The following is a 24,889-nucleotide window of genomic DNA, read 5'->3' on the forward strand; positions in this document are numbered from 1 at the left end:
CCTCCGCACAGAAAAGTATAATCATTGTGCACTTCCATTTAGATACACTCAAAACATTTATACAACTTGGATACATATGCTAACATGTGGTTGTGCGAACATTAGATGCAATAACATCCCTGTGACCGATACACACAAGTGTCCGAATGCATAGAACAACAGTGACGTTGATTTAGAAGGAATGAGGAGAGTCAGAATGGGAAGAACAGAGGATGATCCCCAAGACAGATCAGACTGTTAGATCACCATCATAAATCACTAGTTCAGTGGCTGGTTATATATGGCGTTGCATTCTGTCAACCTCTCTGCTGTTGTGCAGAATAGCCTGAACTTCCTTCTCCTCTTTTGTTTAGCAGTTGTCACTGTAGCCTAATGTTTTCACTTTGGTTTTGTTCGTGTGCAGCAAACGGTGCATGTGTCACTGCAACTGTCTGAGGACCTGGTCCAGTACTACCACGACCGCAAGTCGCTGCCCGAGGTGGAGCGTTACCGAGCGGTCCAGCACACCATCTGTTCCCAGCACTGGCACGAGTTTGTGAGTCCCTTTCAGTTATGTTTCACATTCATTCATAAGCACCGTAAATGGCCAAGTTAAAGGAGTCCAGATATTAATATCTACTGAACTGAGTTTGCGGCTACGGTGTCTAGCTGCCGAGCATGCAGTCGTTCAAACTCATGGTGGCCACATTCTAATACGTAGTGAAAAGCAGCAATAAAACCACTTGTGTCATCTTGGATTGTCGGTTAACGAACCACAGATGGCCTCTCAACCACAGTTTCAACCCTACTTCACCTCCCAACATGGTGTCTCTTATAACTGCTTCAGTAGACTTCAGTTGATTTGACTTTGGGTAATTAAATTTTTCAGCTAATTCAATCCCGGCCAAAGGCTCTGGCCCACTCTATTCTATATCTATGGGCCCAACCTTTACTTGTTTCAATCCTGGAATTGGCCTTCACCGAATAATTAGAACTTGACCTCTATAGTAGCCCCCATATCAACCCCCTTAGAGGCAGTGTATGTCTCGGTGGAGCTTAGGACACAATGAATGTGTCGAACACTCATCTCTCAATGAAAACACCTATTTTCGGCCCGCCCTAGGAAGCTTTTCAAGCAATAACCATAGTTAGCAGCATTTGATTATGGTATTCACCCGATTATAAAATTGCGCCTTTCTTTTATAAAGAAAATTGGGCCGAAAATTGCCTGTGCAGTGCAAACACGAAATCAAAATCGCCTTAGCAAAGTTTGTATGCTTTGTCGCGTAACACAGATGTATTGCGGCGAAGCGAACATAAAAAATTATAGTGTGGCGAAGCTGACTTCACAAAATCGGCAGCCATTGGGCAATAATTTTTCTTGCTAGGAAACCAGACGGGCATTAGATTTCTTTCTTTAGATTAGATTTAGATTACATTCTTTGGAAGCTTTAATATTATTTTTGCATCAGTTTAGTACTTTGAACAGTTAGAGAGTGGATGTGTGTTTGATTCGGGCTAGAGTTGGGCAAATACTGCCAAATAGATAAGTGGTGTGTTTCGGTGTTTTTCTGCATCTTGAATAATTCAACCTGCTGGATAATTTGATAAATCTTGTCAGTCCCGTCAGGGTCGAATTAATAAAAGTTTACTGTATTTTTTCTTTGCAACGCGATACCAGAGCAGTAATTTGATCTGCAGCAACCAGAAGAATGCCAATGACTATGTATTGCCACCTTGGCGAGAGAAACATCCCGAACCTCGAGGCTGCGGAGATTGGTCACAATAACATGTCGTCATTACAGACCAATCAGTCAGTCAGTAAGCCCTGTGTTGGTCGACCTAGATTCAAATAAGAAATTTACAAATTTTTGCTAGCAAAATTTTGGGTACTTCGAGGAGCACTGACATGCGTCGCTTTGCCCTGGTCCTTGGGATGGAACAGGCGATGGCGGTGGATCGTGATGTGGAGAGCGTGCTCAAGCAGCTGCTGCAGATGTTTGTGGGTCCCAACAAGCTGATCACTAAGCGGCAGCACAAGCTGCTCGACTATGTGGCCAGCAAGAGCCGCCTAGAGAAAAACAGAGACTTCACCAAGCAGAAGGCGGTGAGCCATTTTGCCTTCTTCTGGTCTCTTTCTTTGTTTCTACAGAAAATAGTCACTTTAACGCAAATGTGAAGGAACGAAAACACTGTTTATTATGCACAAATAAGAGAGAGAACAAAAAATAGAAAGAGCTAGAAAAGGAATCTTCATTTGCACAGATGTTTGGCAAACCACACCTCTTGAAAAGGATGGTAGAGAGCCATCTCTTAATTTTATAGGAAAAATCTACTTAAACAAAAGCAAAAAAAAAAAAACTAATGCACTGTTTGTTGCTTTAAAATTGACGCAAAAAGAAAGAAAATGTTGATTTGCACAAACATTTAGCAGACTGTACTTAGACAGGAAATGATGGTAGCAAATGAAGATAAATTATTAATGAAGGGAAAATGAGACATCCACCCGTTCATAGAAATTGCTACAAAGGAAACCCATACGGGCTCCTCGAAAGAAAAGCCTCGCAGTTGAAGAAAAATTCGTCCTGGTCCGGGACTCAAACCCGGGACCACCGCCTTTCTGGGGCAGCCGCTCTACCATCTGAGCTAACCATGTGGCTAGCAGATGGCAGGGTGAAGTTGAGTTTGTCAACAACTTGATGCAAAGGCAAGAGTTTGACGAAATAGTTCTGCAGAAACCCGCGAGGTGGAGAGAGGTAATTAATGAAGGGAAAATGAGACATCCACCCATTCGTAGCAATTGCTACGACTTCATCTGCTAGCCGCCTGGTTAGCTCAGATGGTAGAGCGGCTGCCCCGGAAAGGCGGTGGTGGGCGCTTCACGAAAAGCTTGCAGGATTAGACAATTTTAGACAGATTAGAAAATGATGCACAATCCAGAATGTTGAGAAGCAATGCAGCTCCTTGACTAGACGTTCGAGATCAGGCAGTACCTGTTGTGAACTGAAAATTTCTGAGGCCGTGGTCTGGGATTCTCATCACACCTGCTAACCACCAGATGCACGTGTCATCTGATTAGGTGCTATTTGAAGGCTGGTAATAAGAAAAGTGAGACAATTAGCTGCCATGAAAATTTGCCAAGATAGCTGCAATAGTATATGCTTCCCATTTATAACCAGTTTAGCCAAAGTGAGATTTTGTTCCAGTGGGCCTTTAACCTTCGCACAGTGATAAGGTGTGTTTACGCAAGACTTGTTGAATGAGAATACCGAGCAGTGTTAGAATACTCAGCTAGGAGATTAAAATGTGAGAAAACAAACTGGGCTTACTGGCTGTCTTGGCGGCATGCTGCAGCTCTCGGAGGAACAGCAGCTGGCCAAGAACACATACTGTGCGCTCAACGCGCAGCTTCTGGACGAGCTTCCCAAGTTGTGTGGCATAGCACGGGAAGTGCTGCAGTCATGCGTGCAAGAGTTCCTGCGCGCCCGCAAGACCTTCATCGGTCGCACCACACGCGAGATGCTCACTCTTATGGAGGTGAGTATTGTTCCCTGGGCGGCGTAAGGTGGTGGCAGTGGTGGGGGGGTGTGTGCAGCCAGAGAACCAATTTCCGATGGGAGGTTGCAGCTGGAGGGGCACCAGGAATAATGAAGCACTTCTCGACAGCAACTGAATACTTAGGCCTTGATTCAACAGGCAACGTAGTGCAACGTAAGACACCACAAATAAGTGTCACAATCTTCTTGTCTGCCAGTCTAGTAGTTCCACTTGAGAGTGCTGCAGTGTTAATCTCCGTCTACGTTATTTTCGTGCTGTTGTTTTCATTGATGATTAGTTCTGCGGAGGTAACCCTGTTCTTATTTTATTATTTGTCCCCTTGATTCAATGCATTTCAGATGAAAAGTAGGGGCAGTAGAATTGCACCTGCTTAATCAGGCTTTAAGAGAAGCTTCTGATCCTGTAGTATTGACAGAGGTGACAACCTTAATTTAAGTGACAACCTTAAAGTTGCAAAGTTTGTCAGTACTGTTACAATGTAGTGACGATAAAGAATAGTGCTGCCACAAGCATCAGTCAGCAGTTTAATTATTCATTTTGCGAACTTATGTCCAGGAAAACAAGCAAAACTCAAAGCACAATAACAGCAAGCACAGTCAGTGGTTGTCGAAATCTGATCTCATGGGGAATGTCCATTTGCTATTCGTACGTACATCACTGTACATATCAAAAATTTTTTGCAAAAATTTTAAAAAATTCATCTATCAGGTGTACAACTAACTAAGCACTGAAATGTTATATCATAATGCTTTAAACTGTATGTAGTAATACGCTTGGACCTCACTATAACAAAGTTGGAGGGGACGCCTAAATTGGTTTGTTATATATATATTATTAACCTTTACTGCAATATATGCCCAATGGTGTGTACAACTTTAAACATGCAAAGAAGTCTACGGCTCCATGACCCCTGAACCGATATGTGGCCGCGTATGTGATGAAATTTTAAGGAAAGGTGAAATGAATCTCTGGCGTATGCATCACGCTATTTTTTAGCACCTGACTTCAAAGTGTTTACAATAGCCTCCTTTGTACCAGTGTAATGATTTCACTTTCGCTTCGTGTTTGGCTCGCTCATATTGTCATGAAACCATCGAAACGGTGGCGTGGCTGAAGGGAGCCGCTAGCATGCTGCGATGCTAACAAAGTCCGTCGTGTTCAAGCAGCATACGGCACACAAAACGGTGCGCCGACTACACAACTGGGGTGGCATTCTCATATGAACTCCATGACTTCCAGAGGTAGCTTTAGTTTTGCGAGATCTTGCGAACCCGTGGAAGTATACAACTGACAGAGCTTGACGCAGCACCAAAAACTTTGTTGGTTGTATACATGGACATGTTTAGCTCGCATAAGTGAAACTATCTGATCTGCTGCTCTCTAGTGGCCCCGCAGGCCCGTATTGTAGTTATTGTAGGAAACTCCATCTCTGGCCCGGTGGCCCTGCTGTGTGAGTGCACAGGGTCGGCTTGGCTGGCTCATGGCCTCCGAGATCGCACCGACGCAACCGTAGAGGTCACGCCTAGCTGTGCCAGCCAACACAGCGTGCCACAATGATAGAGAGAAGTGGAGGTACTAGTTATAGCACGTGCAAGCTGCACCATCGGTACGGTGTGGCTTCCGGCATGGATTCTGCAGTTGCGATTTCACTGCGTGTGCCTGTTCACCTAGCTTCACCAGCTACGCACCACATCGAGAGAAGCACAATAAGATAAGAGAGAAGTGCATTTTGTGCGCAGCCATCGTGCACGCCTAATAAGTGCCGAACACAGCAGAAAGCAATATGATCTATGTTTGACAGTTGGTATTTTTTAGTTTCAGAGATGGACCTAGCTCGTTATTGACAGGACAATTTTACTTCCTTAAAGTTAGATTTTAAATAATAGATGTTTATGGGGATTTCAAGAGGAATTGTTCTTACTGCGTTATATCCATTATTTCATTATGTCCTTTTTTGTTATAATGAGGTTCAAGCGTGCATCTAAATTGTGCAAAATTGATGTCTTATGACTAGTCTTATGACATGTCTTATGACTGATGTCTTATTATGTCTTATCACTAGAAAATAGGGGTGTGTGAATATCAAATTGTAAATTTTGAAGCAAATTCAAATAATGAAAACCAGGTGTGAGTTGAAAATATTGGTTTTGCAAAAATGTAATTATTTTCACCGACCAGAGGTACGAAAAAAAAAGCAAGTTTATTGCACCACAAGTAACATGCAGGAAAGTTATGCTTTGTAGTGAACTAAAATCTCTAGTACAACAGCTTTCCTTGACATTATCATAACTGCAGTTATTTAATGGTCTCATAAAGGAAGATTAGCTGCTAGGGGAGCAGCAAGATCCTCTGGCATGTCACAATTCCTTCAGATACCAAAAAAGAGCTGCTCACTGGACACACTAGCGTGTTGCTTCGACAGGTATCTCTTCGCAAGCTGAGTCAGTAGTTGGCACTATGCTTAGCAACTCTCAGGGATCTTGTTCTTGGCCCAAAATTTCTTTGCACATACCTTACGACCTGTGCTTATGGCAGTGAAAATTTGCTGCTTGTTGATGAGCTTATCAAAGTCTTACCACAGCGGTGTTGTCAGTGAAGGAGCCTCTTCAAAAGCTTTCGCTGTAGAGGACACATCTGGGTTCCTTCAGGTTGTAATTTTGCTTGCTTCTTATATAGCCAGGTTTTTAATGCTGTTTACCATTGAAGCATCCTGATGCAACTCAACTACCGTAGGACGAAGGTCTAAAAACATTGCCAAGCTTGCTACTTGGGCAGGTTTGTTGTTTGGAAACTGTGTTCTTAGGCATGGAGAGGCTGCACAGTGTGGGTACTTGAACTGATTATGTCGGGTAGCCATAAGCACCAGCAGGGCCTTCGTGACAGTGCCCTTTCTTACTTTTGATATGCTTCACTGCATGGCAAGTGTGCTTCACCGCAATGCAGTTTGTATGCTTCGACGTCTAACACAACTGTACTGCTGCGAAGGTGATTTGAAACGACAACGGCATTTTTGGGGCGTTAGAATATTTCAAATAGTAAAAGTGTCTTTCGAATCAAGTACTAACATGTTCGAATCGACTATTTGAAGTTTCGAATATCTGCAGACCACTGCTAGGCAGTATGAGTAGAGCTTTTGCAAAGCTCTTGTAAACATTTTAACAATTTCACTTATACTTTAAATTTTGTATCAAATTTAGCTGCTTCAGAAGCTTTAACAGATGCAGTTTAGAGAACTCTGGCAGCTGCTTTTGGTGCAGAGTTACGGATTTGTAAATCTTGTGTTTCCATTCTTTGAAGACTTAGCAATTCTTGTGAATTTTCAAAATTTTGTTGAAATTAAATCAATGTTCTGCTTCCTAAAGTCACTAGAGTTTAAGCTGCTCTCTCAAATGCAACAAATTTCATTTAGTATAATCCAGTGACTGTCAAGTAATAGCATTTGTGTGTGTTGCACGTATTTGAATAAGGCAATCAGAGTCAGCCTTGAGGTAAAGCATTCTCCTAATCTAGTCTTTCTGTTGTTTGTCGAGGCAGAAGAGGGGAAAAAAGTGACAAATTTTCACCATGCTGTCAAGAAAGTTGAGTCGGCATTATCTCCAAAATGAGCAGCTATTCCCCTCGGGAACCTTACATGGGAAATCGACTCACAGTGCTTCCTCCCCCTTCACCCTTTCCCAGCTTCCCATGATGCTTAGCGCCAAGGGCAACAGCAATGTGCTGGAGAACTTCCGCATCAAGCACAGCCTGGTGCTCAAGACTCTTGCAGAGGAGCCAAGTGCGAGCGAGACCAACCTGTTCACCGGCCTCCTGGCGAAAGCCGAGGGTGGGAGCACCCTTTCTCGCAGTGCCGGGGCCAAGATGGCTGCCCGCCTAGGGCTTGGCTCTTCGGCAAGTGCAACCATCCCTGGCAAGCTGGTGAGTTTGTACAGTAGACTTCCATTAATGCGACTCCAGTTGATTCGATCCTAACCAAATTCCCGGCCTGTGTCCGTGCAAATCTATGGGCACAAACATTTGTTATTTTGATCCTAAAATTGGCCTTCGCTGGATAACTTGAACTTGGACTTGTCACCACGCATGCGCCCGACCCCTATGGTGACCCCAATAGCGTCTGCTTTAGTGGCAGCGTCGTTTTCAGCCGAGCTTAATGGACCGTGAATGTCTTGAACACACGTCGTCTCTTGAAAGCGTATATATTCGGCCTGCCCTAGGAAAATTTTCAAGCAGTTACCTTTGCTCACAGTGAATTATTACAGTATTTACCAGATCCTAACGCGCACCCTTTTTTTTTCCTGAAGAAATTGAGCCATTAACTGCGGTCATGGGATTGTGTACTTTGCCGCAAAATACAGCTGTACTGGGATGAAGCTGACTTTAAAAACCATGCGGCAAAGCTGACAAAAAAAAAAAAAAGACTGACCACCATTGTGCAACATATACAGACGCTTGCCAATTTTTCTTGCTAAAAATTCGGGTGCGTTTTAGATTTCTACTTTGCTCAGGAGCTTTAATGTAATTTCTACATTAGTTTTCTATTTTGGACACATTGAAAGTGGTCGCGCATTTTATTTGGCGACGTGTTAGACTCAGACAATGCTGCCTAATCAATTGGCTTTGCGTTTTGTCAGTTTTTTTCTGCATCTTGTTTGATTCGACCCTCTGGATAATTCAATTAATTTCGTCAGTCCCATGAGGGTTGAATTAACGGAAGTTGACTGTACAATGCCTGTAGATCATTTGTGTGCTGCACAACTAATATTATCGTTCAGCCTTTTAAGGAGACACCAAAATTTTTGAAGAAAATGTTTATTTTTCATTGAAATGTGGAAAATACACCTACAACAAAGATATTCAACGTGAAAAAAAGAAAAAAGATAAAAAGAAAAAAGATACATTTCACAGAAACCTTTTCAGTAGTAGGTTTGTTGCCAGTGGGCAACACCAGGCAGTTCACTGGAAGCGAGCTTCACCCCAAGCCACTTGTAGCTTCATGCGGAATTTGTAGGCAGCTTTTGTCGGATATGAAGCAGAGGTGTAACATAGCATTTCCTCTACTTTACTTGTGGGATACAACTTCCACCAGGGTTCTTGACTCAGTCTTTCTCCTTCTCCTTGCTCTAAAAAAAAAGTGAGTCGTGTGGCAAACTTCTTCCTCATCCTCCATTCCTGTTTTAACCGAACAAATGACACTTATAGTCTGTCATTTAGTGTTGGCTGGAGACATTCAGCCAGAAACTCCATGCCCAAAGCCAAAACTTGGCAAGAAAAAATATTTTTTTTTGGGTTCGTTGCTCGTAAGCAGCACTTGTTCATAAATGGTTAATCTGTGTAGTTGCTCTCTTCCGCAGGAGCCTCAGACAGAAATGCAGCGGGTGTTTGTGCGCTCCAGCTATCCTGTGGAATTCGTCTACACTGTCGCGGAGGACTATGCCTCCTCCGACATTCTGGACATCAACCTCCACACTGGCGACGTTGTTGGTGTGGTCAAGCAGCAGGACCCCATGGGCAACCCCGAACGGTGGTTCGTCGATAATGGAGGTGAACACATTGATCATTTGATTGATTGATTGATTGATTGATTGATTGATTGATTGATTGATCGCTTGACTGAACACATTGACGCATAAATAAGTAATTCCATACAAGGTTCTTTAACCCCTTCCTTGCCATGGACAAGCTGGGTTCGTCCATGCGTTCCTGGTAAATACAGCCTCTGATGAACTCGCCTAAAAGTGATGGTACTTCTTGTATTCTAGCCATGCCACGGACGAGCTTGTTTCATGTCACTAACTTTTTGTGGTTCTGGTAGATAACGGCACAGCACAGCGCAAGCAGGAGTAAGTTTATTCTGGTGAAGGAAGTAAAACGTGTTGGCGACTAGGGTCCTCTAAACAACTTTTGCCATTCTTGGTCTCAATTGGAGATGATGGCGTGGCATCTAGAAGGGGCTGAAATCACGATTATCATCGTTATCACCATCATAGTATAATGAGCCTACTCCAGGACAACAATCTCTCCCAGACCATATTTTTCTACAAAAAATGCTAGAGGTGAATCGGGCATTAGTGTCTACAGCATTTGCAAGAATGGCAGTTCAGCCAGTATGGCTTCATGCTTGTGGCCTCAACAGCCTTTGTGGCTTTCGTTGTCAACAAAGCATGGTTATAAATATGCAGTGATTGTGTATGCACAGAGTCTTATTGCTTTCACGTGTTTGCAAAACATTGTGTGCTTGGAAATTAGATTGAGTGTAATAAATTAACGCCAAAAGAATGTCTGAAGTCATCAGCACGAAGATTAGGCAAATGCATGGCACTGGCCATCATTGCCACGGCAGCTCAATAACTGCGGCACCACCAGAGATCACTTTCGTAGTTCTTGTATGAAACTATTTATCCCAGAGATCTCGATTTAACCCTGTCCTATGCCAACTGAACTAAGCGTATGTTTGTAGATTTTTAATCTCATCACTTCTTCTAGTACCCTGTCATTCTGTCATACCGTACCTTTTCAGTACCCTGTCATAGCCTTCCCTTGGAATCCATTCTGTTAATTGTAGAGGCCATAGTTATTCTGTCCTTTGCATTACATGCCTGCCAACCCTTTCTTTCTCCTAATCTCTACTCGAATATCAGCTACCTGCATTTGCCAATTCGGGCTGCTGCTTACAATGAGCATTGTCAACATATGTTATGCTGGGATATGCCAGTCCTCTGTTACATAGAGTTATTGCTTTTTACATGCTTCATTTTATTGTTGCTCGCAAAGGGACACTAAAGGCAATTACTAAGTCAACGTATACTGTTTAAATATCATTCCAGAAACCTCGAAATGCTTGTTTCATGCCAAGAAAAGGCTAGTGTACAAAAAAATTGCATCTGAAGGGTCCAAATACCTTTATCGCAATTAAAATCTCCCACCACTCAATTGGGGAGCGGTGACGTTGCATACACCATCACTGGCCTTTGCTGCCGTCGGCGAGTAAAACCGTGCCTGACAGATGGCGGTACAGCTTTGGGCACACAGCGCAAATGCGGGGCCATAGAAAAACAGAACTAATGCAGAGCGGTGGATTTGCCGCTGCAGCTGCTTTTGGTCAAGTGGCGTGGACAGTTCGGGCATCCCACGACATCACATGGAAGTGGCATTACCTGCTACTTGCAGTTTGTGCGAGCATCGCGAGCCAGCAATACCAGCACAGCATTACGCAGTGACAAACTACTGAAAAGCGAAAGTGCGTGTTGCGCAGAGTCAATGAAACCTTTTGATCGCCCACATCGTTTTCAACTGTAGTGTCAGTATTTTGTTTTTTTAATGAAATAGAACTGGTCAAGTAGCATTTTCTTTTGTCTTATAATGCAATATAATGATGTTTTTATAATGAGTGGTTGAGTATTAGTGACAGAATATAAATGAGGAGTGCCTTCACCATCAAGCTAGTACTTGTAATGTCCTGCATTTACCTCAATTTCTCGATTACTAAGGCCAATATTGAGGCCTTAGAGATTCTCGAGCACTAATCTATCACTTTAGCTTGACTTACTATTTGCCTTTAGTGTCCCTTTAATCACTGTGATTATCATGCTTATCAGGTGCAATGTATGTACAATATCAGAATTATTACACCTCAAGCACTGCACCTTTATCATGTGTCCATTATGAATGTAGTATGTTCTTGAAAGGATTTCAGCAACAATCACTTTGATATGCAATTATCAGCATTTTTTGCTTTCCTTGCAAGGACTTCCCCAGATAAGCACTAGAAATTCACCACAATCCACTGTAACTTTGATTACCCTGAATATTTACTGAATCTTTTATTCGAAGTTTTCTTAAAGAATCTGCTATTCACTAAATTCACTCACACGATGGAAAATGCACTAAAATGACATTGTTGACAGTTACAGTGTATGAAAGAAGCCAATCACAAAAACTGTCATTCAACTGCTGACGTTAGTCGTTCCTCTCATTGTCGACAAGTTGTTCAAGTCATACAGTCAGACTAATTGTTTTGTTTTTCGAATTCTGTTGTCCTGTGCCGGTCTACCTGTATGCTGCCTCCTGCAAGTAGAAAATGTAAAAATTTTTGTATAGACACTGAGCTGCCAGTGAACTAGTTGGTAAGTTGTCATTGATTTATTGGCTTTGCAGCAACCAAAGGTTTTGTGGCGGCCAAGTTCCTGCGACCGCTGCACCGGCCACAGGGGCGCCCCGATTCGCACCTGCACATGTCCCCGCAGCCGCCAGCGGCAGTCGGGTACGACCCACCACCGCCATACAGTGCCACCGACCCCCTGAGGCCACGAACCCCAACACAGGTGTCGCGAGCAAGTCCAAGCCCACAGCCTGCAGAACAAAGGTGGGCATCAGGTGCAGGGGAAACCCCAATGTACACCGCAACCAACTTAAAATGTTTGCGGGGGCATTCACAATATACAGATGTCATGCTGAGCTTCACTCTTCTGCCGCAAAGCATGCCGGTAGTATGTAGTATTCATTAGCGGGCTGAAGGGTGACTGTGGTAAAAAGCATGTACCGTTCTACCATGACAACCAGCCCAGCCTTCGAGATCAATAGGCAGGGAGGTAAAAAAAAATTCACCGACGATTACGATACTCCCTAATGCAAAATTTGAGCACAGCTATGTACGGGTTTACATTTTGCGATGCATTGGCTGGCGTGGACAATCTATCTCGTGCGGCACGATGCAAACAGAGCGAAGTGTGGCACCATTGCCTTGCTAATTGGGAGATTGTGAGAGCCAGTGCGTGGGTGACACGTGGCCGTAATTCACAGCAGCCACCACTGACAGAACTCCGCTCATGCAGCAGTTTGTTTCCATATATGGTATCGGTAGCGTCACTGGCGAACAGACGATGGGCGCTACTATGGAGCCATGTTGTAGCGGTCGTTGCTGCAAAGCCTCTCGTGTGTGGCACTACACATTTCTTCTCACCCTTTCGCCATACCCTTTTCCTCTTCCTCTGGTTTCCGCCTCATGATTCCGCTGCACCCTCCTCCTCCATTTTCCTCCTTGTCCTCTCTTTGCTATCCCTGCTTTCATCCCCCACTGTGCTCCACGTTCGCTCTTTCATCTTTCGCTGTGCCCGTTCACTCGCTTACGTGGGACGCCAATGCCTATGCTTGCCCCAGGAATGGCCGCCTAAGAGCTGTGCTCTAAAAAAACATTCTATAATAAGACCGGAGTTGAGGACAAGCAACCCTCAACTTCCCTCATTGATTGCAAAGGGAAGTCAGCGCATCTTCAGTTGCCTTGGCCAGCAAACAGACTGTCTATATTTATGTTGAACCTGCCACGGTTGCTTAGTGGCTATGGTGTCGTGCTACTAAGCACAGGGTTGCGGGTTCTAATCTCGGCCACGGTAACCGCATTTCGACGGGGGAGAAATGCAAAAACACCGATGCACTTGGATTTAGGTGCACGTTAAAGGACACCAAGTGGTCCAAATTTCCAGAGTCCACCACTAGGGCGTGCCTCATAATCAGATCATGGTTCAATCGGATTGTGGCACCTAAAACCTCATAATTTAAAATTTTCTCTTTATGTTGAATGGAAGAGTGCTCCCCTTTGCTCATGTAGTTTTTGTTTAGGCTGGTGTGTTGTATTTCTCTCGCATTGACCCGACTCCTCTGCTTCTTGAATGTTTATACCGGGGTTCCATAAAAACAGCTGTGTAATACTTTATACTAGTTATTGCTCTGTCTCATCTGCTCTTTTTTGTCCTCTCAATTTTTCTTTCACAATGAACCTGTTGAGGGTTAGTTCCTCCAGGATTGTGTCCATGTGTACACACCAACTTCCCATATGTGGGCCGATCCGGAAAATAGTGCAATGCCGGGCCGATCCGCGGTGGAGGGGAAGCAGGCGTTAAAAGCTCCCCGTACATGCAGCGATCCTGAAGATTGTGCAATGTCAGGTCGACCCACGGCAGAGTGCAGTTCACCATTAAGGGGCTCAATACACAGCTTCGCTGCTCATCCTTCCTCACAGAGTGGAAGTGCACTGAGTTTTTTGCAATTTTTTCATCATGCAGTCATACCGGCAAGATCAAATTTAGATTACATTGCAGTGTAACCGGTAGCAAGGCAGAATTTGTGAACTTTAGGAGGATGAAGTGGGCAAGTTGGAAGTGATCCATCATAAGCAATGTGTATATGGACAATCAAGCTTAAAAAAAAGCACAGGATGCTTTCTTCAAGCATGCAAATCCCCACTATAAGTACTATCCCCTAAAATAATAGCTTGAAAGTTAGTCACTTTGCACCTTAATTAAGTTAGTGAGTTTCATACAAGTTCTCATGGCCAACAACAGAAATAGTATACTGCCCATTAGGATGACCTCTTTACCTTTACTTCACTGTTTCTTTAAGGACCACCCAAGGTATTCGCTGAAACATCCATTACATTTTGCCACTGTGGCTTGTTTCCAATCTGTGCCTTCATCATAAATTGCAGGAAACCATACACATATGCTGAAATATCACGGCCGCTGACACCAAGTGGAGGCGGTGCAGGCCAAGCCACCGTGACAAGTCACCTGCCAAGCCAAGCCATCAACTCAAGTGGCTATAACCTGAGTTACTCTAATTCCTTGTCTCCATCGTCAGCTGCCAATGTTCCAAATGGGTCTGTCTCCAGTGGACTGCCATCGTCTTCCACTGTACCTCCAGTTGTCTCCCCTTCATCTGCTGGCTCGTCACCTGGCAATCAACGTCGAAGCTCACTAGGGCAGATGGCGGCGAGTCATGGCAGGCCCACCAACGCCACCACGAGAACAGCTGCTGGAAGTGCAGAGAAGGGCGGCGATGTGACAAGCTACAACTACTCGTTTGCAACCAACCAGGCGGAGCATCACACCTACGAGGAGATTCCGGAAGAGAACGGCCCCTCCATTGGGTCGCCGATTCGAGAGCCGGAGACCACAGGCTCTCGGTATGCCAACCTTGAGTTCGACCCGCTCTCTGAGGGTGGAACCAAGGCACCAGGTGCGGCGCCTCCACTGCAGAAACAGGGGGAAGCAGCTGAAACGAAAACAGCAGATGTGGGCTCTCGCTACGGAAACCTTGATGCTTTGGGAGCATCTGCAGTGGGCGGCCCTCCTATTGTCAACGAGGTAAGACCCCTGTTTTTTTCTTTCTTTTTTATGCAGAGCTGTGCTATGCCTCGGATTTTGTGTAACTACCTGTAAATCTCTAATGGAACTTGCATCACTACTGCTGGCATACAGTTTAACACTTTCGTGATTGTGCCTGTTCTGATCAATAGCATGTTATCGACGGCTACAAATTCAAAATTTTCTGCTCTCCAATCGCTTCTGGACAGCTAGCACCATCTAATGGGTTAAAAAGAAACTATTTTATCAGTTCGTTTTTGTGTTCCACTTTTCTGCCACGTGGGGATCGTTAAAGTGCCATTATAGTCGGTGTGAAGAGTGCTCTTTCGGAAATATAGTTGACATCACGCCTTGCTGCTCCACGGAAACGGTGAATTTCGACAGACTCCGATGCATCTGGGATCGAATTTCCAGATGATGGTAGCAGCACAGACTGGGAAGACGACTTCGATTTGTCAGACTTTAGTACAGACAGTGAAAGTGCATCAAACCGCCACAGAACGTCAACAGGCACCTGCCGGTGATTTTCGCTTTCTTCTTGGACCGTTTGATCGCTGCCGCGCATTGATTTAAGTATATCCGGCATGTTCTAAGGGTCACAGTTCTTACCTGCAAGGTCTCAGCGTCACTCAAGTGGGACCAAATGATGGAATTAACGGCCGGTGGCTGCGCAGAAAGTGGAGCTTTGTGAATGAAGATGGCTGGGAGTGGACTGTGGCATCACGCTCTGGAGTGCCGCGTGGCGGTTCACTAGGGGTAATGTTTTCCTATGTATCTAAAGGAATTTTGTACATACAGAGTCTATATTTGCAGAGCTTATATTTGCAGGATTATTGCATATGGCCCCTATGTTCAAAATGTATATTTTCAATGTTTTTTATGTTCATTTTGTGCAAAGCAGCATTGATGTTTTCATTAATATTTTAATAATTTTTTCATATTATTTTTGATTAATACCACTGGAAATACAGTTGCTTCCTCTACAATTTGATACCATACACTTTAACATCAAGCATTTTCTGTGGCAGGAAAAAGGATATTTCATAGACCACCCGAAAACTACAGATTTTCCTGTGGTCACGAAAGTGTTAAAATGAAGGGGTGTACTGCAAGATGCTTCTCAGATGTGCTGATTCTAGTGCCATTGTTGTGGAGCGGCTAAGTTGAATATAGTCAACATTTGCCATTTCTTTATGTTTTGCCCTCTCGCCATGCCTGCTGACCTTTTTCTCTGTGCCATTTCTTTGCATTTAGTTGTGGTCTTGCGTGGGGCTTTGTTCTTTAATGCAGAGTTGTTTTACAGCAAGGCTTTACACCAGCATTTTGTTGAGACGGAGCAGAATGCTCATTACTGCTGTTGTATGTTTTAATTGTAGTGATCTTTTATCTTGGCACACTCAGTTTGCCTTGGGTATCTTGAGAATGCTTGTCAAGAGCACTGCTCTTGCACTTACCTACATTAGACTGTGTACTCATATATTCCTTTGCTTTCTTTTTGATGAGGTTGCTTGATCAGTTGCCAAGCGTGATAATCTTAGAATACATTAACAGAATAACTTGAATGTGCGTGCACGAGGAAATAGTTGACTTCGTCCATTTGATCACGGACGAAGTCAACGGCACCCATTGGCACCCATTGGCACTCATTGATCATGGGTGCCGATTTTGTCCCGGTGCCCTCACTGGAATTAAAATCTTCTGAACAGGCACGTGACGAAACTGATGACGTCAAGTGCTTTCTGTTTATTCTAGCAATCCAAAGCCAATGCTTGTCTACAGCCACAGTAGCGTAGTCCAGAGGGTTGCTTCGGCTGAAAATGCACTTATATTCACTTCTGAAAGTTATTTTTGCAGCTGAATACAGCACAGTGGTAGCCCATTGACCTTGAGTCATCTCGCATCGCAGTAATCACGGATGGAACAAAATAAACCTATTGCAACTCAGCACATCCATGAACGATTTGGCAGAAAATAGGCAATCAAATAATGAGCACACTGAGGAATTTTACTGCATGTGAACCATGACAAGCTAGTGCTTCAGAGTGATTAGATTGGCAAATAAAGAGTGAAGCCCAAGCGACACTGATCCTGATTTAATTTAGAACCGGAAAGTTCGGGCTGCTAGGAATACATTCCTAGCCCTGCTTCTGGTACAAGCACCTTATGCGCTGCTGAAGCAGTTTGGACTGGGCTAAGTGAGCTACTAAAGCACATAAATGTCTTGCAAAGCTGTGGCCAAAGCTTCATCTCGTCTACCTAGTCTCTGTCAACGATATCCTCTGAAACAGAGCTTTGCTGAACCACCCCACATCATGTATATCCAATGTAATCGTGGAAGCAATGGACGCAACACCACATTATCAAACATGGCTGCACCCAAGGGATTATTGGGGAAAAATGTCTATAGAAATAACGCCTATGAAACACTATCATAGTTGGTGAAGCGTGACACAGCTACTGTACCATAACAAAAGCTTTAGTCATCCCATGCGCATTGCAGTAGCTGTTACAAAAGCTTGTGCAAAATTGCAGTCTGTGCTAAACAAGACGTACAGTTTCAAAGGCTCAAAGAAATTTCTGACGTTATAACACGGGAACACTTAAGAATCCCAGAGAGCGTGATGCCCAAAAAAATATGGAAATACAAGAATGCTCCATTCACCTGTTAAGATATTGAGTGCTTGTTTTAATCCTATACACGCTTATTGTGAGTGAGAAGAGGCACAAGCTTGGACTTCCAAACCTAGGGATGATAAATATATGTTACTATGATAGATATTAAGAAGACTCCTAAACATACAATGTTCATGCTCCTTTTCTTAATGGAACATTTGTTGACTTCAATTCATTAAGCACAAATTTTAGCTTCTGTCATTAATAGTTTAGTGGCTTTCTTGGTATATTTCTTGGCTAACAAATTTACACTACCTGCTCATTGTGTCAAAATAGATGTATTAAACATTTTGGTTGCAGTAGGCAGTTTGACAGAAAAGCTGCCTCTCATGTGCACAACAAAGCCATGATAATTGAGGGCTTCAAAATATGGTTGCCACCTCACGAGTAAATGCTACTTCAGGTTACTTATCATGAAACTAGGCAGCGAAAACAAGTTGAGGCTTGTAAACAACCTTCAGTGCTCGTTTTGGCCCTACTGGTGCCTAGAAAGAGGCTTTGGGTGTGGCACTTAAAACCCATATCTTCAAGGCCTAAAAGTCTGGCCTCTAGTGATCAGGCATGCCGCATGACATGGTTGCCTGCAAGGATATGTAATCGCAGAGAGTACCTATGCATGACAAAATTTGGAATCTAAAACCTTGCCGTTTTCTTTTCACGCAGTACTTCTATGCGCTGTACCCGTTTTCGGCAGCCGGTGCTCACCAGCTCAGCGTGGCCCAGGGACAGGTGTTGCTGGTGATCCACCAGTGTGACCTGCATGCAAACCCTGAGTGGTGGTTTGTCCAGGATCGCCATGGAAACCAGGGATATGTGCCTGGAAACTACCTGCACTCTTACACACTGTGATGTCATTGCTAGAGACGACAGTAGCTGGCCACCACTCCCAGTTGCACCTCACCGATGTCGATGTGAACTCCCCCCATGATGACGAACTGTGGCTTCTCAGTTCCTGTGTGGATCAGTTTTGAAAGCGTAGCCTCGCGGACATCACTGACAACTTGTGCTGCAGCTTATTCCCCTGACGCAGCTCTTTTCAGTAGTCATCTGCTACTGTAACATGTGACCTGAGTTGTACTGTTGACATCCTCACTTGTTGACCCGTCTGCAAAACATCACTGGTGTCATCTTGTCATTGTCCTACACTCCTTAGCACCAGAGTTGGAACAAGGAGACAAAGGCTCAAGAAAGGGCTGGAACTCCCGGTTTATCACTTTCCACATCGCAGTCCTCAGCTAGCGCTTTTTTCTTCACTGGCCCATGTGTTTCCTTCCTGTGATCCAAGCCCTGCATTGGGGTGTCCCAGTCAAAGATGTCGCAAGTACACCGCAGCTACTGGTATGCTTTGTTAGCCTACACTTACTTGTGGACGGACATAGACCCTGTGTTCAATACTAGCAATGACAACTGCCTGCACATTTTTCACTGGTGGTGCTTGCTGTAGGCCTGTGACACTTGTTTCATGTGAACAAAGCTGCTTAAGCCATCCAGACTCACACTTTGTGTGCAACTACGTTGTGTGTTGCAGCTTCCAAGACTTCGGTTGCAACTCATTGGGTGCCTCATCTTCCGACGTCGCCCACTGACTCTTTTTGCCGTCAGCTCGTGATTTGCTTCCACTGCCAAAGTCTGCCAGCTTAACACGTATGATATTGTTTTTTAGCTCCAGGAAGCTGGGGCACATCATGATGATTGAATTTTCTATGGTAACCTCTTCACTGCAATTTATCATTACTGTAGCAGAAAAACTTCTGTGCATTAAAAAAAAATCATTCTTTTTTTAAATGTTCACCACGCCTCAAAAATTAAGCAGTTACGAAAAAGCTTTCACAGGTGAAGTGGACAAACCGTAACTATATGCTGTGCTTAGCAGTTACTGGCAGCTTGTGTTGTACTAAATGTTGTTCCTGTGACACTGTTTCTGTGGAGGCAAATTGATTTCACCATTGTATGCTACCCGCTCAATTTGTGCTTTGTCATCTGCCAATTCATTTGTGAGGAATATTGCTTCGAATGACTATAAGTCACTTATTTGCTTTCAAAGCTTCATCTAATTGTTAGAAAATTGTATTTCTCATCACCAACTTTGACTCAAAGTATTATTTCAGGGCTGATATCTAACACCTAAACTGAGACGAGCACTTAGTTTTAAATCAAGTGATAACCGTACCAGATTTTTAATAACCGATAACCGTACCAGATAACCGTACCAGACACTTTAGACATTGATGCGCTGGCATTTTGTGATGAAGGAAGGACTTTCAGAGTAGCTAGAGATACTGCTTCTTTAGTTATTGACCAAAGCGCATTTTGTAATGGGATTTTGGGGCTGCACCTTTTATCTGCAGGATAACTCTTTGGATTTTGTCGCTGATTATTAACACTAATCATTGTCGTGTTTGAAGCAGGTACAAGGCACACTAAGGTGTCAAAACATTAAAGGAAAACAGTTCTAGAAAACCGAAGGCAAACAGTGAAATATTTTTCCTGCATCAGTTTGAGACGTTTCCACGCACCATGTGTCGTCACTGGTTGAGATTACACAATGAGCTGATGGTGCAATGTAGCAACAGTATGATCGGTAGAAGCAGGGTGCTAACTTAGGCTGCTGTCTGTGCATATTTCTTAAAAAAAAAAAAACATGTTTACATGACATGAAGCAGACGACAGGACATGAAGTAAAGAACTAGACATGACAGCAGATGACAGGACATAAAACTGTGCTCATGCTTGTTGTCTCCTTTATGTACAACTGTAAGCATTGTTTTTATTTTTTAATCGTTTTCCCCAATGTATAGTGTGCTATAGTCAAAAGCTGTTGCAGTCTTGCAGTACTCAGGGTCAATGATCAACCGTATAATTGTTGTAGACTACCAACAAAAAGTGGTATAGAAGAAAGAGCACAAAAATTTTTTGCTGTTTTGAATGTGGCATCAGCAGTGGAGCTTTCGGCTTTGTCATCAGGAATATCCACTTAGTAGAGCCCTGCAAGGACTTCTTGCAACTCCAGTTTCACACACATGACTGGTGTTAACCCTTCAGTAGTGCCCAATATTTGATGCTTCAGGATGTACAGTGCTCAACAGTTGAAACGGTATAGTTCGAGAGTGTGGCTTGAAGCAATAAAACGATAGACACTGACCAAAAGAAGTACTCAAAAAAGGAATAAGTCTAAGAGACGTTTCGGCTTCCCTATGGAAGCCTTGTTCACAATGGGATGAAGGAGAGTTCACGGAAACTTATGTATACAAAAGGTCCCGGAAGCGTGGCTTCTGGCACCCTTTGCCCCACTGTTTGGGCACTGGGATTACCGAGCTGATGCATTTTTATGTCACACGAAAGTGAGAGCCCTTGTGATGCATTGTGACTGCATTGAGCCCCTCAGTGGTCACTGAGGGCTCACAGGGGGCTCGAAAACTGGAGGCAGCCACACGGTCCAAGTACTATCGTGTCTCAATCTCTGAGCACTGTACAGGATGGCACAGTACAAAAGGAGAAGCCTAATTGGTAATAAAGGACTAAGAAATACCACAGAAGTGATAGTTCAGACATTTCTTGTCGATACTTGCCAAGTAGTCGTCGTATTGAACAATATGTTCTGTGGTACTTCATTGGTTTCTGGGCTAAAGTAAAGGAGAAACAATGGCTCTTAAGTGTAAACCAGGCGTTCTAGTTCATATAAGGCTCGCCTGTGAACTGAGGCTGTGATGCATATGAGTCGTACAGCTACACCATTTCAAGAGGAAGGTATAGGTTGATCAAAAAGTTGGCTCAAAGCATCACTAATAACGTCTATTAGGCAGCTGCACTAGTCTTAGCAGTGGTACAAATGGTACTCGATTGTTTTCTTGTCTTAGCGGTGATGTTTGGTTGTGATTTTGTTGGCAGCTGGTTTTGAGGCAGTTCTTTTTACGGTGCTGTGAGACTTGTAAGAGTGTTGCAAATGAGTATTTGTGGTGACATTGTCTTCTTCCTTTTCTTTCTGTTTTCGTCTGGTGAGTTCTGAAGCTCAAGGATTCTAAAAGCCAGGAAAGCATCATTGTCAGTGTTATGCTTGCAGCTCACAAACATTGAGAACTCTGGTTTAAAGTACTACATTCATTCCAGTGTCAGTCTGCACTTCACAGTGCTTGGGTTATTTGAAGGATGTCTCGCGATGTACTGGTTTAGGAAGGGCCGAGGACTTTGTGACCACTAGGCTGTGCGTTACTTCTGCACCATGTCTTGGTAATCTGTTTATCAGAACTGCTTTTAATGGCGCCTTAAATCATTTTGGCCACAGTAGTTTGAATAAGAAATTGCGGCACCATTTCAGTATGGGTGCAACATATTGTGTTGTGTGTAGTAAACTATATAATTAAGTACTTAACCATAGTTTGACCTTTATTAAAGCAACAATTCCAAAGTAGTGTTAGTGTAACATTTGCCGGATTTTTTTAGGACTAACATTTCAAGTGTGGCACTATAATGCTTTTTTTGTTGGCATTCTTTGTGTTGCAGTTCCTACTGCACTTAGATTTAAGTCTAGAATCAAAGGTAAAGGCAAGCACATGGATTCTTCATCCTTGTATCTAGGACTACTGGCTTCCATGGTAAGCCCAAAAATAAATTTGTTCATTCAGTGTGGTTATGTCAACTCATGTACAGTATAAGGTCAATTTCATATTCATGCAGTTGTACATTAAACTTGTAAATAGAATTGCCCCTTTCTCATTCTGTAGCTTCTTCTGGCCAGCTCGGCTTGTTTCTTCCTTTCCTTGTTGCGCTGTAACAATTTTAGAATGCAATACCAACTCACCCAATCCTCAACACTAGTGCCCCTTTAAGTCTGTCTTTTGCTTCGCAAGCGTTGGTAGATGGACGTCGCTGTAATCTATCTTGTTGGAATTGCTTTCACTTGTTTGATGATCAAATTTGTAGGAGCCCAGGCCCTTCTGTCACTAAGCACCACACATTCATTCAAATTTGTAGGAGCACTGATGGACGGATGAATAGCTTTGTCTTTGGCAAATATACTTCGCACACAGCTTGTACCAAAAGTGCAGTAACTATTGTTCATAGTCAACAAGCTCTATATTGTCACATTGCTACACAACAGTGCTGTCCCTGGGTACCTCCCGATATAAGTTCTAAGATCAACTGCGGCTAGCAGAATGGATTCAAAGTAACTGGTACCTTCAACTGGCAGCACATAACACACGACCACCTGTGTTTTTTGTTTTTCTCTTTCATAATGTCACATCATCGCAACATAACTACCTTTACAATGAGGCGCTTTATGATAAGATCACTTCTGCAACTGCAAGTCATGGTGACAGCTTTTAGTGATCGGAAAGGTAGCTCATAATAATCAGGCACATCGTGATGTAAACCATAATCTACATTATTGTATTGGGACAAATGTATGAGTGGAAACTGTCTTGCTGTTTGTATAAAGCATGCGAGGTTCAAATACTGAAACATAGGTGCACATTGTCTTTAGTGGAGCTGTATCTTTCCTTATATTTATGGATCTTTTTTTTCATTTTTGAGGCTGCAGAGTTATTATATGGTGCTATCAGCCCATCTGAATCTTTTGCAAGGCGTTTGTGTTACAGGGTTGTGTTTTATGTGTCATTGTGAAGAATCTGTTGAGCTAGTACATGCTTCCACCATTTGCGTGTGTTCCACTACTTGGTTGAGTTTTATAAATGTTGGTTATAATGGCAGTATGCAATGAAGACTGTAATGCATGAAGAAAGAATCTGTGTAGATCAAGGTGCAGCCTTCTTTGTGCTGCCATCACAATGAAACAGTCATGTGCGCGCTGAAATTTCAGAAGGTATTTTGGAAGCACATAGCCATTGGCAGAGATCATTCACTTCTTTTTCTTTTTTTTGCATTTTGCTCTGTTTTACTGTCTTTGTGAAAGAGTTCCAAAGAGGAGTGCTGGAGCGGGTAAGGTGTACTGAAACCAAAATAAGACTGACATTAGGGCAACAAAGAGCTGTAGCTTGTGGTGACAATTTTGTAGCTTCCTCACATTTGTGATAGTACCAAGTTTTCCAGGGTGGGTGTTTGTGTTGCAGCCTCTATTGTGCTAATTGAAGATTGAGACAAATTTCGTCATTCACCACAAAGCCTTACTTCAGCCAAATGGAGGGCCAATTGCAGCTGCCAAAAGCGAATGGTAATATTTTATACATAATCTCATATTCTTTTTACAGAAGAGCAAAAATCACCTGCAATGTGAACTGACACCAGATGGCACTTAATAGTACACTTTCCATGGCTTCAGTTTTTGTTAATACAATACTCATCTCTATTTTTTGGGAGTGCCGAATTTTCTATTTACATTTAATGCCTTGTCACTCGTGGTGCATTGAGTGTGCTGCGTTTATTAGGCATGAATTTGTGCATGTGCTTGCAATTTCCTTTTTCTTAAGAAGATGACTATTCTGTCTGACTTGCTAATGGTTACGTGTTACATACACCTTTATTTGGTGATACTTTCAACCATTTTGAAATGTATAAACTTGGGTAACGACATAGAATTTCATAGTAAGCTTGGTATGAAACTGTATAGGTAATGATACGCAAATCTATTAACTTCACTGCTTCCAAAGCCTGATGGTGACTTGTATATGGTGCATTGATATTGGATAAGTTTGCATTACAAAAGCTTCAATATATGCTCTGACATAAAAAGTTTGGTGTTGAAGTAGCACTTATGTTCCATACCTGTACATTGGTGCATTTTTGGACAGGGCTGCATTAGCATTCTAGTGTTGCACATGCGTTCAAAATGTTCCACTTAGATGTAGGTTGCAGATAAAAATACATACAGATTTTACTTTGTCGCGTTAATGCTGTGATACTGGCACACTACCATTTCTGTACTTTCCTGTGTCAGAATGGGGCATTATGTGGCTCCGAGGTAGCTATACGGTGGTTTATACGTGGATAAATATGTATCTTGTATATGAATGTACCAGCCTAATTGCCCGGTTGGTTCATGTTTAAAGCGAAGAGAGTTCGTTTTGCGACTTGTAAGCGCTTCAAAACAGATAACATGAGTTTTCGAGCTAGCGACGCGCGACAAACTCTCCCGTCGTGTGTTACGTAATCTAAGTGAAAGTCACAATTCAGCGAGTCTCAAAGTGAGGTTTTTAGTACTTATAGCGTTATAGTGGTTAGCCGTTAAGAATTCTATTTTTTTTTTAATTTGTTCGACGCTCCGTTCATTGTCACTCATGCAGAGTGCTTGACTGAATTTTCCTTGCGTCACTTTCACCAACTCTTGTCATTCCTTTGGTTTTTGACTTTGTTGCGTTTGTTGACTGACATTGTTTTGCCTTGTTCAGCCTTTTCATTCTACGCCATTAAATGAAAATGCAGGCAGTTGTTTTCGCACTGAATGTAACGTTGATCTGAAACACTGATATTTAATAAACGGAGTTTGAAAAAAATAGCGAAACTGGGGTTCGTCTGCTACGCGGTTATAGCTAAAGCGCGCCACATACGAAAAGACAGCGTCGATGGTGTGCTCTACATAAAGGTGAGCG

At 43.1% G+C, this 24,889-nt stretch overlaps 1 protein-coding gene across 1 annotated transcript in view; it reads left to right on the top strand.

The window, feature by feature from the left end:
• LOC142560176 (dynamin-binding protein-like) overlaps positions 1 to 24,795 on the top strand; it is a 56,248-nt gene extending 31,453 nt beyond the window's left edge. The window contains exons 16-23 of the mRNA XM_075672066.1: positions 404 to 535; positions 1,925 to 2,086; positions 3,334 to 3,516; positions 7,216 to 7,452; positions 8,886 to 9,075; positions 11,689 to 11,896; positions 14,015 to 14,672; positions 18,009 to 24,795. Of these exons, the coding sequence (XP_075528181.1) occupies positions 404 to 535; positions 1,925 to 2,086; positions 3,334 to 3,516; positions 7,216 to 7,452; positions 8,886 to 9,075; positions 11,689 to 11,896; positions 14,015 to 14,672; positions 18,009 to 18,194 (1,956 nt within the window). The 3' untranslated portion in view covers positions 18,195 to 24,795. The remainder of the gene's footprint in view (positions 1 to 403; positions 536 to 1,924; positions 2,087 to 3,333; positions 3,517 to 7,215; positions 7,453 to 8,885; positions 9,076 to 11,688; positions 11,897 to 14,014; positions 14,673 to 18,008) is intronic.
• The last annotated feature ends 94 nt before the right edge of the window (positions 24,796 to 24,889 follow it).

Source organism: Dermacentor variabilis, chromosome 10, assembly GCF_050947875.1.
Source record: "Dermacentor variabilis isolate Ectoservices chromosome 10, ASM5094787v1, whole genome shotgun sequence".
NCBI classification, from domain to species: Eukaryota; Metazoa; Arthropoda; class Arachnida; order Ixodida; family Ixodidae; genus Dermacentor; species Dermacentor variabilis.